The sequence below is a fragment of the Phaenicophaeus curvirostris genome, chromosome 19 (genome assembly GCF_032191515.1).
Source record: "Phaenicophaeus curvirostris isolate KB17595 chromosome 19, BPBGC_Pcur_1.0, whole genome shotgun sequence".
Lineage (NCBI taxonomy): Eukaryota > Metazoa > Chordata > Aves > Cuculiformes > Cuculidae > Phaenicophaeus > Phaenicophaeus curvirostris.
Window position 1 is genome coordinate 9,302,221 of NC_091410.1, and position 13,540 is coordinate 9,315,760.

At 54.1% G+C, this 13,540-nt stretch overlaps 2 protein-coding genes across 5 annotated transcripts in view; both read right to left on the minus strand.

The window, feature by feature from the left end:
• RPL38 (ribosomal protein L38) overlaps positions 1–13,540 on the minus strand; it is a 472,498-nt gene that overhangs the window by 148,320 nt on the left and 310,638 nt on the right. The gene's annotated exons all lie outside the window — the stretch shown is intronic.
• COG1 (component of oligomeric golgi complex 1) lies at positions 526–10,504 on the minus strand. Its single transcript, XM_069872245.1, has 14 exons — positions 10,229–10,504; positions 9,398–9,642; positions 8,345–8,526; positions 7,871–8,041; positions 7,630–7,783; positions 6,287–6,497; positions 5,338–6,126; positions 4,892–5,038; positions 3,882–4,043; positions 3,436–3,563; positions 2,821–2,929; positions 2,232–2,341; positions 2,046–2,121; positions 526–687 (listed from the first exon to the last, which is right to left on the minus strand). The coding sequence occupies exons 1-14, from the start codon at positions 10,484–10,486 to the stop codon at positions 547–549; spliced, it is 2,883 nt and encodes a 960-aa protein (XP_069728346.1). The 5' UTR covers positions 10,487–10,504; the 3' UTR covers positions 526–546.

The window sequence follows — 13,540 nt, forward strand, 5'->3', positions numbered from 1 at the left end:
CTGCCCTAGATGCCTACTTTCTACCCAGCTCAGTGTGTGGCGAGTCCCGTCTTGGAGATCTGTGCTACTGCAGTCTTGAAAACAAAACGTGTAACTAGAAGCAGGGAAGCTGAGGCAGCTACTGCTGGAATGATAGGAGCCCGCTGGGCTCACGAAGAGAGGCAGGATGGCAGTCCCTCTAAAGGAAAAATAGAGTAGCCAGAGGAGCTGCGTTTGCTCAAGATGAGTCTTGGGTTGCTCCAGTACCCATTTGTAGCTGTGAAATGTTTTGTTTTCTGTTACAGTGTGTAGGTTGGGTTTTTTATTTTCTTTAATTTTTAAGGTTAATAACTCCTAAGGAACAGGAGGTGACAGAGTAGCTACACCTCTGTTCCAGCAGCCAGAGGGCCAGGACAGGCCTGGGCTGTGCCTGGTTCAAGTGGCACACTGCTATGTGGCACAGGATGGAGAAGTTCTGCTCTTGGGACGGTACCAGCAGAAGCATCACGTGTCCCTGCCTGGGGGAGAGAGACGAGAACACAGACAAACGCTGTATGTTTTATTGCATCACTTGGTCATGCCAGAAAGCCATCCCAGCTTGAAGAGCGAAGGTGCAGCTGTGTCTTCATCCTCGGTTACGAGCTGCCTGAACAGTGAGCCGGGGCGCAATGCCTCATCTTCTGCTCTTATGAGCACAGGAGGTGGAACCTGGGAGTTTTTAAGAACAGAAGCATCAGTAACTACTGCACCATCCCTCTGACCTACTACATCCCCTCATCTGCAGTAGCTGCAAGGAGGCGTGGGCTGCAGCAGAACAGCTCTTCCCAGGCAACCTGAGCTTGGCCCACAGCCTAAGCCGTGTCACTTCTGGGGGTTAGCGACAGATGGAGGCGGTTCTGAGCGGCCACAGTGCAGCACCTTGCTGCCATCACTGACAGGTAACGTTTCAGAGGTCATTCGATGCTTAAAAAAACCCAAACCATTAAGTGCAGGGAAGGGGCTATTGCTCTTGGAGCAAGGAGGTAACAGCATGGCTGTTGCCCTGCAGAGAGCTGTTCTTGAGGAACTACGAACTTCAAACTCCACAGAACTGTTTTAGCACAGAAGGAGGAGCAAGCATCTGTCAGGGATTCAGAGAAGTGGGGCTAGTGCAGAACAGATGTGCCACCAGAGCAGGTGAGGGGAGCAGCATTAGCAAGCAAAACACTGCACACCTACACTCTACTACAGCTGAGGTGTGAGAGGCAAAGAATACCTTCATTGTGAAGCTTTGGGGTTTTACACAACCTTTACGCTCTGTCTGGTCCTTAATGCTCCTGAGTAACAAAGAGCAAGAGCTGCAGAGGAAGCATTAGCATCTCAAGTAATGCTCTGCTGTGATAAAACCAGACCTTTACTCTTCTGTCCCAGCTGAAAAGACATCTCACAGATGGATTACCGGGTTAATAATAGCTAAAGGAAACTGTTTACTAATTACTGCTTCCTGTAGCATTAAGGTATTCCTTGGCTCTCAATCCTCAGCACAGAGAACTCCATCTAAGCAGATGTTTTGACCATGACTGTCTACTGATAAAACTCAGAAACAGGACAACACGGAGCCTTTGCAAAAGAAGCAAGCCACTCTGTCCACACAGGCTTAAATACCCCAGCCAGGCTTCATCAGGAGTTAATGGTCAGCATCCCACTGGAAAGGAGTTCACAGAATTAGCTAGCATCCTTCAGCAATCCTCGCAGCTGTGTTTAAATGAATTGTCTTTTTATGCATCAATCTCAAAATGCCTCATCTGTGTAAGTCTTCATTGCATTCTCATGGTGGTTGTTGCTGTGAGAGAGCAACAGAGCAGCAGACCCCAAAAATACAGGGGCCATCAGGGTTTTTTTGAGGGTCTAGGGGAAATCCAAACTATCTCATGCTGTGTAGCCATAATGGTTCTCTCATTTTACCAGAAATAAAAAAATCAGGTTAACTATTAACTGCTTGGCTACTTTCTTCTTTCCTGCAAGCTCTAGTGTTGATGGGAGAATGAGTGCTGGCAAAAAGTTAATACAGTTTGATTTTTACCAACCTGAACTCTTTCTGTGCTCCTGGTAGCAGACTTGCTCTTCCGTGAGCTCGACATACTCAGTGGCAGAAGTCCGAATCTGAAGAGATGGAAGAAAGAAATATGACTGGTTATGGAGAAGCAGCAGTTTCAGACCACAGACCAGCTTCCCAGAGATGTGAGCAAGCATGGAAGAGCTGAGTCCCTTACCTGATCTGGCTGGAGGCCAAAGGCAAGATGTTGTGGAGTTCCTGGGAGCTCAGAGCACCACTGCGGCTCGCGTACTGGTTCTCCGTCCCGGTCAGCAAGCCAAAGAGAACCTAGAAGGCATGAGGGAGCAGTCTGTGTTTGGGGCAGCTGCAGAGCTGACTACACGGTGCCTTGCTGGCCAGTCTACTGGCACGTCACTGGTGATCAGGTTGAAGTATGAACAGTCTCCCTTCCCCCTCTAACTCTTGCTCTTAATTGGCACTGCTTGTTACTACCACAGCTGAGTTCCAGACCTGTTTTCAGCACTACTCAGCCCAATTGGTGTTGCACAGGCTCCAGTGAGTCCTGTAAGATAAGTCCTGTAAGATAAGTCCTGTTCAGTCGACTCCATGCACGATTACGTGCAGTGCAGCCAGCTCAGCGAGCTCCTCTTATCTTCAGCTGGCATTAAATGCTCTTCCTGTTTCTGAGGAAGTGCCAGTCATTATCTTTATGCATGAAATAGTTTCTAAAGGCACCCCGGCTGCCCTTCAAAATGCGTTTTGCAGCCCTGCTTCCTGAGCTATCCCTTCCTTTTCCTTGAACTTACGGAGGTTCGCTGAACCAGGCGATTAAGGTTGCTGTTCAAGTGTGGAGTGAAAACATCCAGGTCAAAGGGATCTATGTGTGCCTCCAGGAAATCGGTCACCTTCTCGATCCTGCAAGCAGAGCGGAACCTGTCAGGGGTTATGTTCTAGTGGCGGCTGCTGATGGCAATAGGGTGGCTTTACTGTCCCTCCAAAATCCCAATGAACTTGCCCCTAAGAGGTGACTGAGCAAAATGGGAATTACTTTGCAGATAAGCAGCAGCCTAAAGATTTTCCAGCTATTACACAACCCAACCTGCCTGGTGCTGCAAAGGAACCTCCTCCCCAGAGTACGTCTCAGAGAAGGATGCCTGGAGGCTTTAACTCTTGGGTGGAAGCTTTACTGTTCTTTTCTATCCTCTGCTGACGGACACACTGCATACTCAGAGGGGACCACCCCGCTGTCTCCAAGCTCTCAGCCACAGAATTCCACCCCTCCTACATTGTGAACATGAGCTTAGTGTCAATGAAGATGTCGGTGCTTAGAGCCTGCACTGCCCTTCTCCCACCTTGGGTTTAAACTGTTTTGGAGCCCCACAAACTACTGCGAGTATCTGAACCCCAGAACTGCATCGTACCTGGAGTCATGCTTGATCCTGCTGGTTTTTGCTTCCTCGCTCTTCGCTGTCAAGACGATGCTGAGGTACCGCAGATCGTAGAGCAGCTGCAGAGCTCTGTTCTGGGTCATGGGGAAGGTGTCTGCTTTCTGCAAAGTGGACAGTCAAGAACAGGGCTCTTGCCCACAGGGAGGGCTGTCAAAGGGCTGCTTCAGGGGAAACGTTTAAAAACACCAGCACCAAGAAACAACCAACTGAACGGAACCATTCAAAGCATGCAGTGTGGTACCAGCCTCATCCCTTTTTGTCTCATTTTTGAGGAGGCAGAGGAAGAATGTATTTGCCCTTTCCAGCTCTCACAGGAAGACATTTTTTGTGCTGAGGGGCAGGAGCGCGTGCATCACTGCATGCTCAGCAACCCTCCCATCCCCTGCCAGCTGGAGCGAGGGCTGATCCTACTCGTGTACCTTCTCCTGCTTCTCTTCTACAAGCTTTTCATAAGCAGCAAGTACTTCTGCCATGCAGGTCCTCAGCAGCTCCTGCAGGGTGACTTTTGGGAGAGTGTGGCCACCAACCCGGTTCACCTCTTGGCACAGGCTGAAGAGGAGGCATTGGACGTACCAGGACGGCTGTTGAAGAAAACAAGTTATTTTTATGTGGTCTGTAAACTGCGTTAGCTTTATCACAGCCCAGCATCACCTGAGTTCTCACGATGTGAGCTTCCCATTTCCTCAGCAGCCACACAGCTCTACTGCTGAGACCTCCCTGCCCCCACAGCACAGCTCAAGTACCTGGTTGGTTTTATTTATGGATGCACCAGACTTACAGCTATTACAGTCCTCAAAAGTCCCACAAATACTTTTACCAGAGGTATTCACCTGAGTATAGTCAGAACAAAATCGCTTCCATGATACTGACCCTGCTCTGACCAACCGTTACCAGGCTTGTTACTTACTTCCTCGCTTTACTCCCAGGCCTCGCTGTTATCCTGAGCTCTCATCTGGCTGCTCTTGCCTGGCTCTCCTTTCCCTCTATGCAATCACTACTTGCTCATCCCTGTCATTCCTGCACCACACGATGCCTAAGGAAAGCTGCAGGCTCTGGTTCTCCTAGGCTTTGTGCAGACCCACTGCTGCAGCCCTGCCCTTCAGTGCATTCAATGTCTACAAGATCTTTCTCCTGGGGACCTCTGTGTATAAAACAGCCATTGAGTCTTTTTTGGGCTCAGTTTTACAGGCCAATCTTATTCAATTTAATATTCAGCAGAAAGCATCCAATTTCCTTCCTTGACCTTTGTCCTTAGGACGCAAGTACCTCAAAGAGCAAACATGAGCACCACCAAGCTTTTGCCCTCTGCTCACAACACCAAGCAAACTCCACAGCAGGTCAGCACCATCCAACAAAGCTTTGGACACCAGCACTTTTCTCCTCCCAGCAGACCGTTTCCTTGTGTTTACTGAGGGAACATTCCCTGTACCTGCACGGGCAGCCGGATCTTTGACGTTACGCTGTTTCCAGACTCTGTCTCCTCCTGAATTTCAGTTTCATCCCAGCTGGTGGCTGTGGCCAAGACAGAGCCAGCTGTGTCGAGCAGCAGCGTGTGGGTAAAGCACTGAACCAGGCCCTACAAAAGACAAAAGCACCCGGTCACAGGACACACAGCTCCAACAGAAGCACCACGGAACAGTCAGCCTGCTCCTGCCTGCAGATACACCGGCCTCCTGCATCCCCCTGCTCCTCCCCAAGCGATTCTTCTGGAAACCATCCTACTGGATGCCAGCTCCAAGCTGCCACTGCCTCCTCCTCTTCCCGCAGGCTGACTGAGCAGCAGCACAATGAATTCAGAACAGCCAGTTAGGAAGCAGCATCGCTGAACTGCAGGAAGCCAAGCAAGCAAAAGCCATAAGAGAAGCAGCTCCTTACTTTGGTGACAGCCGAGCTCCAGATCTGGTAAGCAAAGAGGCTCTGCTGCAGGAGCTCTGCCTTCACCCCCTGCCACTTGGCCTGCACGGGTGTCACTTCCTGGGCTTTCCCCTTCCCCAGCTTCTTGGTGGAACGGGTTTCCTTCAGCGCCATCTCCGTGCTGCCTGACTGGCCGAGGATACACTGCTTCAGGTGAGGGCAGAGCTCGGTCAGGGACTGGCAGAGTCTCGCCATGAAGAGGACAGCGTTGAGTCTGGCATTGCTAGGAGCGTCCGCTTGTCCCCCCAGCAGACTCTGGGCGCTCTGGAGCTCTTCCCGCACGCAGCCCAGCACGTGGTGGATGCAGGCAACGCACTGGTCGCGGAGCAGTCCCTCCACCGTGGTGGCATCAGCGTAGCGGTCAAAGGCAGAGTGCGGCGGCACCACGGGAGCAGCCTCCTTGGTGGCCGAAGAGTCTGTGGGAAGGTAGGACAGGAGATCATCCAATTTGGCCTTCAGCTTGGAGTCCAGAGCCGAGCAGAAGCTCTGCACGCACGGCGTGAGCGCCTGGGCCTTCATGGACAAGCCGCTTTTGGCAAAGTGGGTGCGGTTCGCCACGCTGACCCAAGCTGTGTCAGAAGGCAGGTCGCTGGAGCTCTCGGACCACAGGAACAGGGCCACGTTCTGTTCAAACTGGATGTGCTTGTTCAGGGCAGAGGTGCTGGATTTGACTTCAAGTTCCTGCAAGGCTAAGGTGAGAAGCTGTTTGGAGCTGCTCGAGATGGAGTCGAACCCTTCCTTGGTCAATGTCTGGAACAGAACCAGGAGAAAAAAAAAGCAACTTTTACATACGCGTCCTGCCACCCAGCACTTAAAATGCACATTTAGTGCTGCTAACAGGCACCAGGGGATGGAGTCAAGAAGGGCACAGAGCGCAGCTCCCCATGAACTGCCGTGGCAGAGCACCCACCTCTAGCCTGTCCAGGAAGAGCTGCTGCAGCAGGTCCTCCCAGAAGGAAATGTGCTTGTCCAAGAGGCGACGGCACACAGCCTCCCAGTTCTGGCTTATGGACTCGCTCGTGAGCAGCTCCCACACTGCGTCGCGAATCCCAGCAAGGCCCTTCATGCTCTTCACATAGACAAGCAGGTTGCTGACCCCAGCCCTGATGTCATCGCTACACCTGAAGGCAACGTTTCACTTCAGTCTGACATGCTCGCAGCCCCAGGGAAGGCAGGAGAGAATATCAGCGGCGTTGAGGTGAGGGAATTCTCAACTCGTCGGTAAGAGGCTCTGCCTGCAGAATCACTTGCAGGGCTAAGAGTACCTCTGCCTCTCACCAAGGCGGCTGCACCCTGGATCCCACAGTGGGGCCTGCAGGAAAGCCACAAGTCTACCAGCAGGACTCTGGGCTGTGGTGTGTGTTGAAGCTGGGAGCGTGGCACCCTAGGAATGCCAAAAGGCAGAGAGGGACTCTGAGAAAACATCCCCTGACCAGAAGGCACATCCTGGGGGCTGCAGCTGACAGCAGGGACCAGCTGGCTCCTGTTGGATAATGACAAGACTGGCAGGGCTGGCAGGCAGCAGGGCAAGGCATGGTGGGAAGGGGTGGAGCTGGCAGCTCTATAAAGAGGCTCTGGCTGCCCCACACAGACTAGGGAAGGGCAGCAAGGAGGAAGGATGTTCTAGAGCTCATCCAGTCCAAAGTTACCTAGAGCAGGTTGCACAAGATTTAGGTTTGAATATCTCCAGAGGAGACTCCACAGCCTGTTGCAATGCTCTGTCACACTCCAGGACAAAGCAGGTAGCAATTGCATGAAAGGAGCGGCCAGGCAAGAATGAGTTCTGTGTTTGCACAGTATGGGAGGGCCTGGACAGGGCAGCAGCCTCATGCAGTGAACTTTATAAGGTGAATTTTGTTGATTCTGAAGGGAAACGCAGCTGGATGAGAGCTCAGGATAGCTGGGAGGCCTAGGAGAAGGGTGCTGGACCAAAAGCCGAATAAGCCAGGTAAGAATTTTCTTCTCATCTACTCTGTGCTTGTTGGCTGGCAGTTCTGGCAGCATAAGGCAGCTCCAGACAAATACTGTTGGGCAGCCCAGGTTAACTTTTATATTGGAGTGTTACCACCTGGCTTCTAGGTGCTCTCCTGCTTCTGGCTGTCCCACTGCTGGGGAGAGGGAATTTTGGGCAAGAAGGTGCAGCCCAGCTGAGGGGAATGAGGAAGCAGGTGAGGTCTGGGTTTGCTCTGTGCTGCTGCTGCCTTGGCACAGAGGTGTGTGGTGTCTGGGAAAAGAGGACGCTGTCACACTCACATGGCGATCCACTTCTGCAGCGTGTCTCTGAGATAGTCCTGGCTGATGGGGTGCGCCAGGGTCCGCAGGGCTGGCCGGAACTCCACCACAGACTCTGGGAGGTACTTGAACCAGCTGCTCAGCTTCACCTCGTCCTCCAGAACCCCACCTCGCCCTGGAAGCATGTGGGGTTAGGGGGAATCAGCCCAGCCCGTAGAGCTGGGCAGGCAGAGGGTGAACACCAAGGTGTCCAGGCACTCACCTGCTGGCTGCTGGCCTGTGGTGCTCTCCAGGGTGGAGAAAAGCAAGCTGCAGGGCAGGGCTGGATCCGGTAGCATCCCTTCAGGTACGGTGTAGAACAAAGCGTGAGCCTGGTACAGCGTAGTGGTTAGCAGCTCCATCAGTGAACACACCTGAGCCTTTATACCGGCACCTGCAGAGAAATGCCCTTCAGCAGAGGTGGGAGCAGCCCTGTGGTTCCAGGGAAACCTCCCAGGGAAGGGCTGGAGGGCACTGCCTGCTTCCCTCCTGCAGATAGGACTGGCCTAAGGCCCTGAGCACTGCTAATTTTTTGGGGTGTTTTGCTGCTGTGGCAAAACGCTGCCAGCAGCAGCGCCACGTGGTTGTGTCCTCACCTTTGTGAGATTTATGGGACTCCCTCCTCTGCAGGGCAAGAGGGAGATGAAGCGAAAGAAGCTACCCAGACTCTCAGAAGTAGGCAGCCCATCATACTGACCATGGTGTGGCTGGTTGAGAAGCTGCTGAATGGCCAACTTCCTGGCCAGGAGGAAGTCGGCGAGGGCCTGGCGTGGAGAGCTGTCCTCCAGGAGCATGATGGCACACAGGGCTTCTGCCACTGCCTGGTCCGACACCGTCTGGCTCTTCAGCAGGGACTTGCTCTCCTGCAGGATGGTGGCTCTATCAAAGGAAAGAGGCAGATAGTCACTGGTTTTCATGCTTGATTGAGATACTCAGGTGTAGTTTTAGAATTATAGAATGGCTTGGGTTAGAAGGGACCTCAAAACCCATCCAGTTCCACCCCTCTGCCATGGACAGGGACATCTCCCACTAGAACAGGTTGCTCCAAGCCCCATCTAACCTGGCCTTGAACACCTCCAGGGATGGGCCAGCCACATCTTCTCTGGGCAGTCTGGGCCAGGGCCTCCCCACCCTCACAGGAAAACATTTCTTCCTAAAATCTCATCTCAATCTCCCCTCTTTCAGCTTAAAACCGTTCCCCCTTGTCCTGTTCTTACACTCCCTTATCAAGAGCCCCTCCCCAGCTTTCCTGTAGCCCCTTTTGGTACTGGAGGCTGCTCTAAGGTCTCTGCAGAGCCTTCTCTTCTCCAGGCTTAACAACCCAAACTCTCTCAGCCCGTCTTCATATGGGAGGTGTTCCAGCCCTTGGATCACCTTTGTGGCCTCCTCTAGACTTGCTCTAACAGATCCATGTCCTTACACGATAACCCAAGCAAGAATGTTATTTTCCTTAGATGGAAATGGGGCTATCTAGGTGTTTTGGGACTGCACAAGGTGTTCTTGCCCTACAGGGAAGTGTGGCTAGCCGTGAGAGCAGTAGGATCTTAGATCACAGGCTCATTAAATAGTTTGGGTTAGAGACCTTTGAAGACCACCCAGTCAACCTCACTGCAGGACCATCTTGCTCCAAGCCCCATCAAACATGGTATTGACCAGTTCCAATGACGGAGCACTAGCCACGTCCCTGGCCAAGCGTCCCCCCACCCTCCGTGTATAACATCTCTTCGTGGTGGCTTGCAGGCTGTCTCACCTGAGGTGGCTGGCAGCGGCCACTTGTCGCAGGAGGATGGGGAAGCGGGCGAGGATGGGGCTGGAGCGGGCACGGGGAGCGTCGAGCTGCAGCTGCTGGCGGAGGTGGCCACCAAGCAGGTGAAGCCGGGCAGCGTGCAGGAACCGGCCGGCTTCCACAGCCCCCCACACCTTCTCAGGGACCTCCAGCAGCAGCTTGAGCTGTGCTGCTGCCCGGTAGAAGTTGTCCTGAGCTGGCGGCTGAGCCTGGAGGGGGAAGGTGATAGGGGTAAGGCAGGGGAGAAGGAGAGAAGGGTTAAGAAGGGAGCTCTCGGGGAAGGGGGAGAAGTGGGGGAATGGGGAGAAGAGGAGGCTGGAGGGGAAAGGTGGGGAGGGAAAAGGGAGGCCAGAGGGGAAAGGGGGGGGAGGGAAAGGGGGGACTGGGAAGGGAATGGGGGAAGGAAAAGGGGGGCTGGAAGGGAAAAAGGGGGGCTGAAGAGAAAAGGGAGGGAAAGGGGAGGCTGGGAGGGAAAAAGAGGGGTCAGAAGAGGGGCTGGAAGGGAAAAGAGAGGGGATGGGGGTGAAAAGAGGGGGTGGAAGGGGGCTGGGAGGTAAAAAGGAGGCAGAAGGAAGAAGGCAGAGGGGAAAGGAGGTGCAGAGTGGAGGCTGGAAGGGAAAAAGGGGAGTAAGAAGGGGACTAGAGGGGTTAAGAAACAGAGCAAAAGGGGGGTGGGAATGGGGGCCTGGGAGTAAAAGGGGGGGAAGGGGGTCTGGGAGGGAAAAGAGGGGGGCGAGAAGGGGGCTGCAGGGGGAAGAAGGGGGGCTGAGGCGGGCAGGAAAGGGGCCCCCTCACCGGCGGCCCCCGCCGCGCCGCGCCGCCCCGCTGCAGGCCCCGCACGGCGCCCAGGAGCCGCTGCGCGCTGAGGCGCATCTCGGCGATGGTGTCGGCCGCCTCGATGAGGTCGCGGTAGCGCTCGCCCACCATCTGCCGCAGCTCCTCCCGCTTCTGCTCGATGCCGGCCCGCAGCCGCCGCTCCACCGCCCGCAGCTCGGCCGCCGTGTGAGCCTCGAACAGCGCCTCGGCCTCCGCCTCAGCGCCCCGCGCCGCCATGGCCGCGCTGGCGTGGGCGGTGCCGCCGCCGCCATCTTGGGGCCGGGCAGGGGCTGGCACCACCACATCGGGGGCGGGCGCTGCCGCCATCTTGGGGTCGGGCAGGGGCTGGCACCACCACATCGGGGGCGGGCGCCGCCGCCATCTTGGGGTCGGGCAGGGGCTGGCATCACCACCTTGGGGCGGTGGGGACGGGCGCCGGCGTCACCATTTTGGAGCCGGGCAAAGTGCAGGCGCTCCCGCGCTGGCGTCCATCTTTGTGTAGGGCAGGGCGCCCGGGGGCGGGGAAAACACAAGCCGTCATGTTTGTTTTATTAGTGTTTTGCAGGTTTCCCAGGGAAATGGGGCGGGCTCGGCGCCCTGTGGGTGCCGCTCTCGCTCCGTGCACCCCGGGGCTGGGTGCCAGAAGGCCAACCGTGCCCTGGGCTGCGTCCCGAGGAGCGTGGCCAGCAGGGAGGGAGATGATTCTGTCCCGCTGTTCCTCCCTTGTGAGACCTCAGCTGGAGGATTGTGTCCAGTTCTGGAATCCTCAGCGTAAGAAGGAGATGGAGCTGTTGGAGCGGGTCCAGAGGGGGCTATAAGGATGATGTGAGGGCTGGAGCACCTCCTGTATGAGGACAGGCTGAGCGAGTTGGGGTTGTTCAGCCTGGAGAAGAGAAGGCTCTGAGGAGACCTTATAGCGACCTTCCAGCACCTGAAGGGGCTACAAGGAAGCTGGGGAGGGAGTGTCTACAAAGGCTTGTGGTGATAGGATGAAGGGGAACGGGGATAAACTGGAGAGGGGCAGATTTAGACTAGACATAAGGAAGAATTTCTTCACCATGACAGTGGGGAGGCCCTAGCACAGGTTGCCCAGGGAAGTTGTGGCTGCCCCGTCCCTGGAGGTGTTCAAGGCCAGGTTGGATGGGGCTTGGAGCAGCCTGATCCAGTGGGAGGCGTCCCTGCCCATGGCAGGGGGGTTGGAACTGGATGAGCTTTAAGGTCCCTTCCAACCCAAACTATCCTATGATTCTATGAATGGGGGCTGCGAGGGGCTGGGCAGGCTCTACCTGGGCTGGGGGTGGCCAAGCTCCCTTCCAACAGCCCCTCTGTACACCCTGAGGTTTCCCCAAAAAAAGCTTCCAGCAAAACGCTGCCAGCTCTGGTTTCCATAACAAAGTGCTCCCCTAGCTCAAGTTTGGCAAAATCAAAGAGGGTTAAAGCGAATCTGCAGGGGGCACAGCAGGAACCAAAGACCCCTCTGAATAGGCTTTTATTTCTCCTTGCTTGTTTTTATGAAGCTCCACCATGCAAGACCTATGTTTTCCATCATAGAATCACTAGGTTGGAAAAGACCTTTGGGATTATCAAGCCAAACCATCCCTGTCCACTACTAAACTCTGGAGGCTCTGGAATGAGTCCAGAGAAGAGCAACAAAGCTGGTGAGGGGGCTGGAGAGCAGATCTTATGAGGAGCGGCTGAGAGAGCTGGGGGTGTTTAGCCTGGAGAAGAGGAGGCTGAGGGGAGACCTCATTGCTCTCTCCAACTACCTGAAAGGAGGTTGTGGAGAGGAGGGAGCTGGGCTCTTCTCCCAAGTGACAGGGGACAGGACGAGAGGGAATGGCCTCAAGCTCCGCCAGGGGAGGTTTAGGCTGAACATTAGGAAAAAATTTTTCACAGAAAGGGTCATTGGGCAGTGGCAGAGGCTGCCCAGGGAGGGGGTTGAGTCCCCTTCCCTGGAGGTGTTTAAGGCACGGGTGGACGAGGTGCTAAGGGGAATGGTTTAGTGATTGATGGGAATGGTTGGACTCGATGATCCGATGGGTCTCTTCCAACCTGGTTATTCTATGATTCTAATCCAGATCCCTGAGCACTTCATCTACCCGCCTTTTAAACACCTCCCAGGCCACCCTGTGCAAGTGCCAGTGCCTGATAACCCTTTTGGTGAAGAATTTTTTCCTAATATCCAATCTGAACCTTCCCTGGCACAACCTGAGACCATTTCCTCTCATCCTATCATCTATCACTTGGGAGACTAGCAACCACCTTGCTACAACCTCCTTTCAGGGACTTGTAGATGGTGATAAGGTCTCCCCTCAGCCTCCTTTCCTCGCAGTTAAAAAGACATCTATATTTCCAGCCTGCTGAGGCAGAAACGAGCATGCTTTGGTATTGCCTTTCTCCTACCAGCTTCTGTTTAAAGACTTCATGTTTTCTGATAGAAATCCAGAGCCATCCCTGTATATGAACCTGAACTTGCGTATAGTTATATCTAAATCTGACCAGAAGAACTCCGGGGAGCCAATGGACCTATTTGGCACCTAATGCTGACTCACCCAGCTACAACACAGTGGAGCAGCAAATGTGGTAATGGCTTTCTCACAAATGCTTGTTCCCAGAGGAAAATCCTGCCCCAGCTCCCTGCTGCTCGCTGGTGAGAGGTGGGAGAGCACCCAGCTCCACAGGAGATGCAGGAGTAACCAGAGAGTGTGGGCGTGGGGGCTGTTGGAATATTCACATCCCATAAAACCCTGTTTGTGTTGCAAACCAGGAGGCGGGAGAAAAGGAAAAATTCTATGTCTTGGAGTGAAGGGTTTTATTTGCATGGAGGCTGTTGATGGCAAAGCTGTCCTGTGCAGTGGACTTGTGGTTTACAGCACAGCCAATTCCTCTACATCGCTGTGTTTCCCTGGTAAGGGGCCTCTTCTCTAAGCACACCCAAGTCTCTCCAGTGGGTTAAACTGGACTTGATGACCTCAAAGGTCTTTTCCAACCTGTAGATTCTATGAAACCTCTAGTGATGCCACTGTACATGCCCTGCTCTCACCAAAACCATCCTGGAGGTGTTGCCACGTTGAGAAAAGAAGCTTCCTTCCAGCTGTTCAGACTGAGTTTATATGACCCTTTGTATCAAAGAGGTATTTGTGGTCATGCTTCATCTGTGACCCATCTATTTGGGCGTTGAAGCTGGTGCAAACGTGCCTGTACTTCAGTGCCCCAAGTTTGTGCTGACTGGGGAGGGATCTTGTAGGGTTTTGGGACAAAAGCAAGGGATCTAGGCAAACTCTTTGTGGG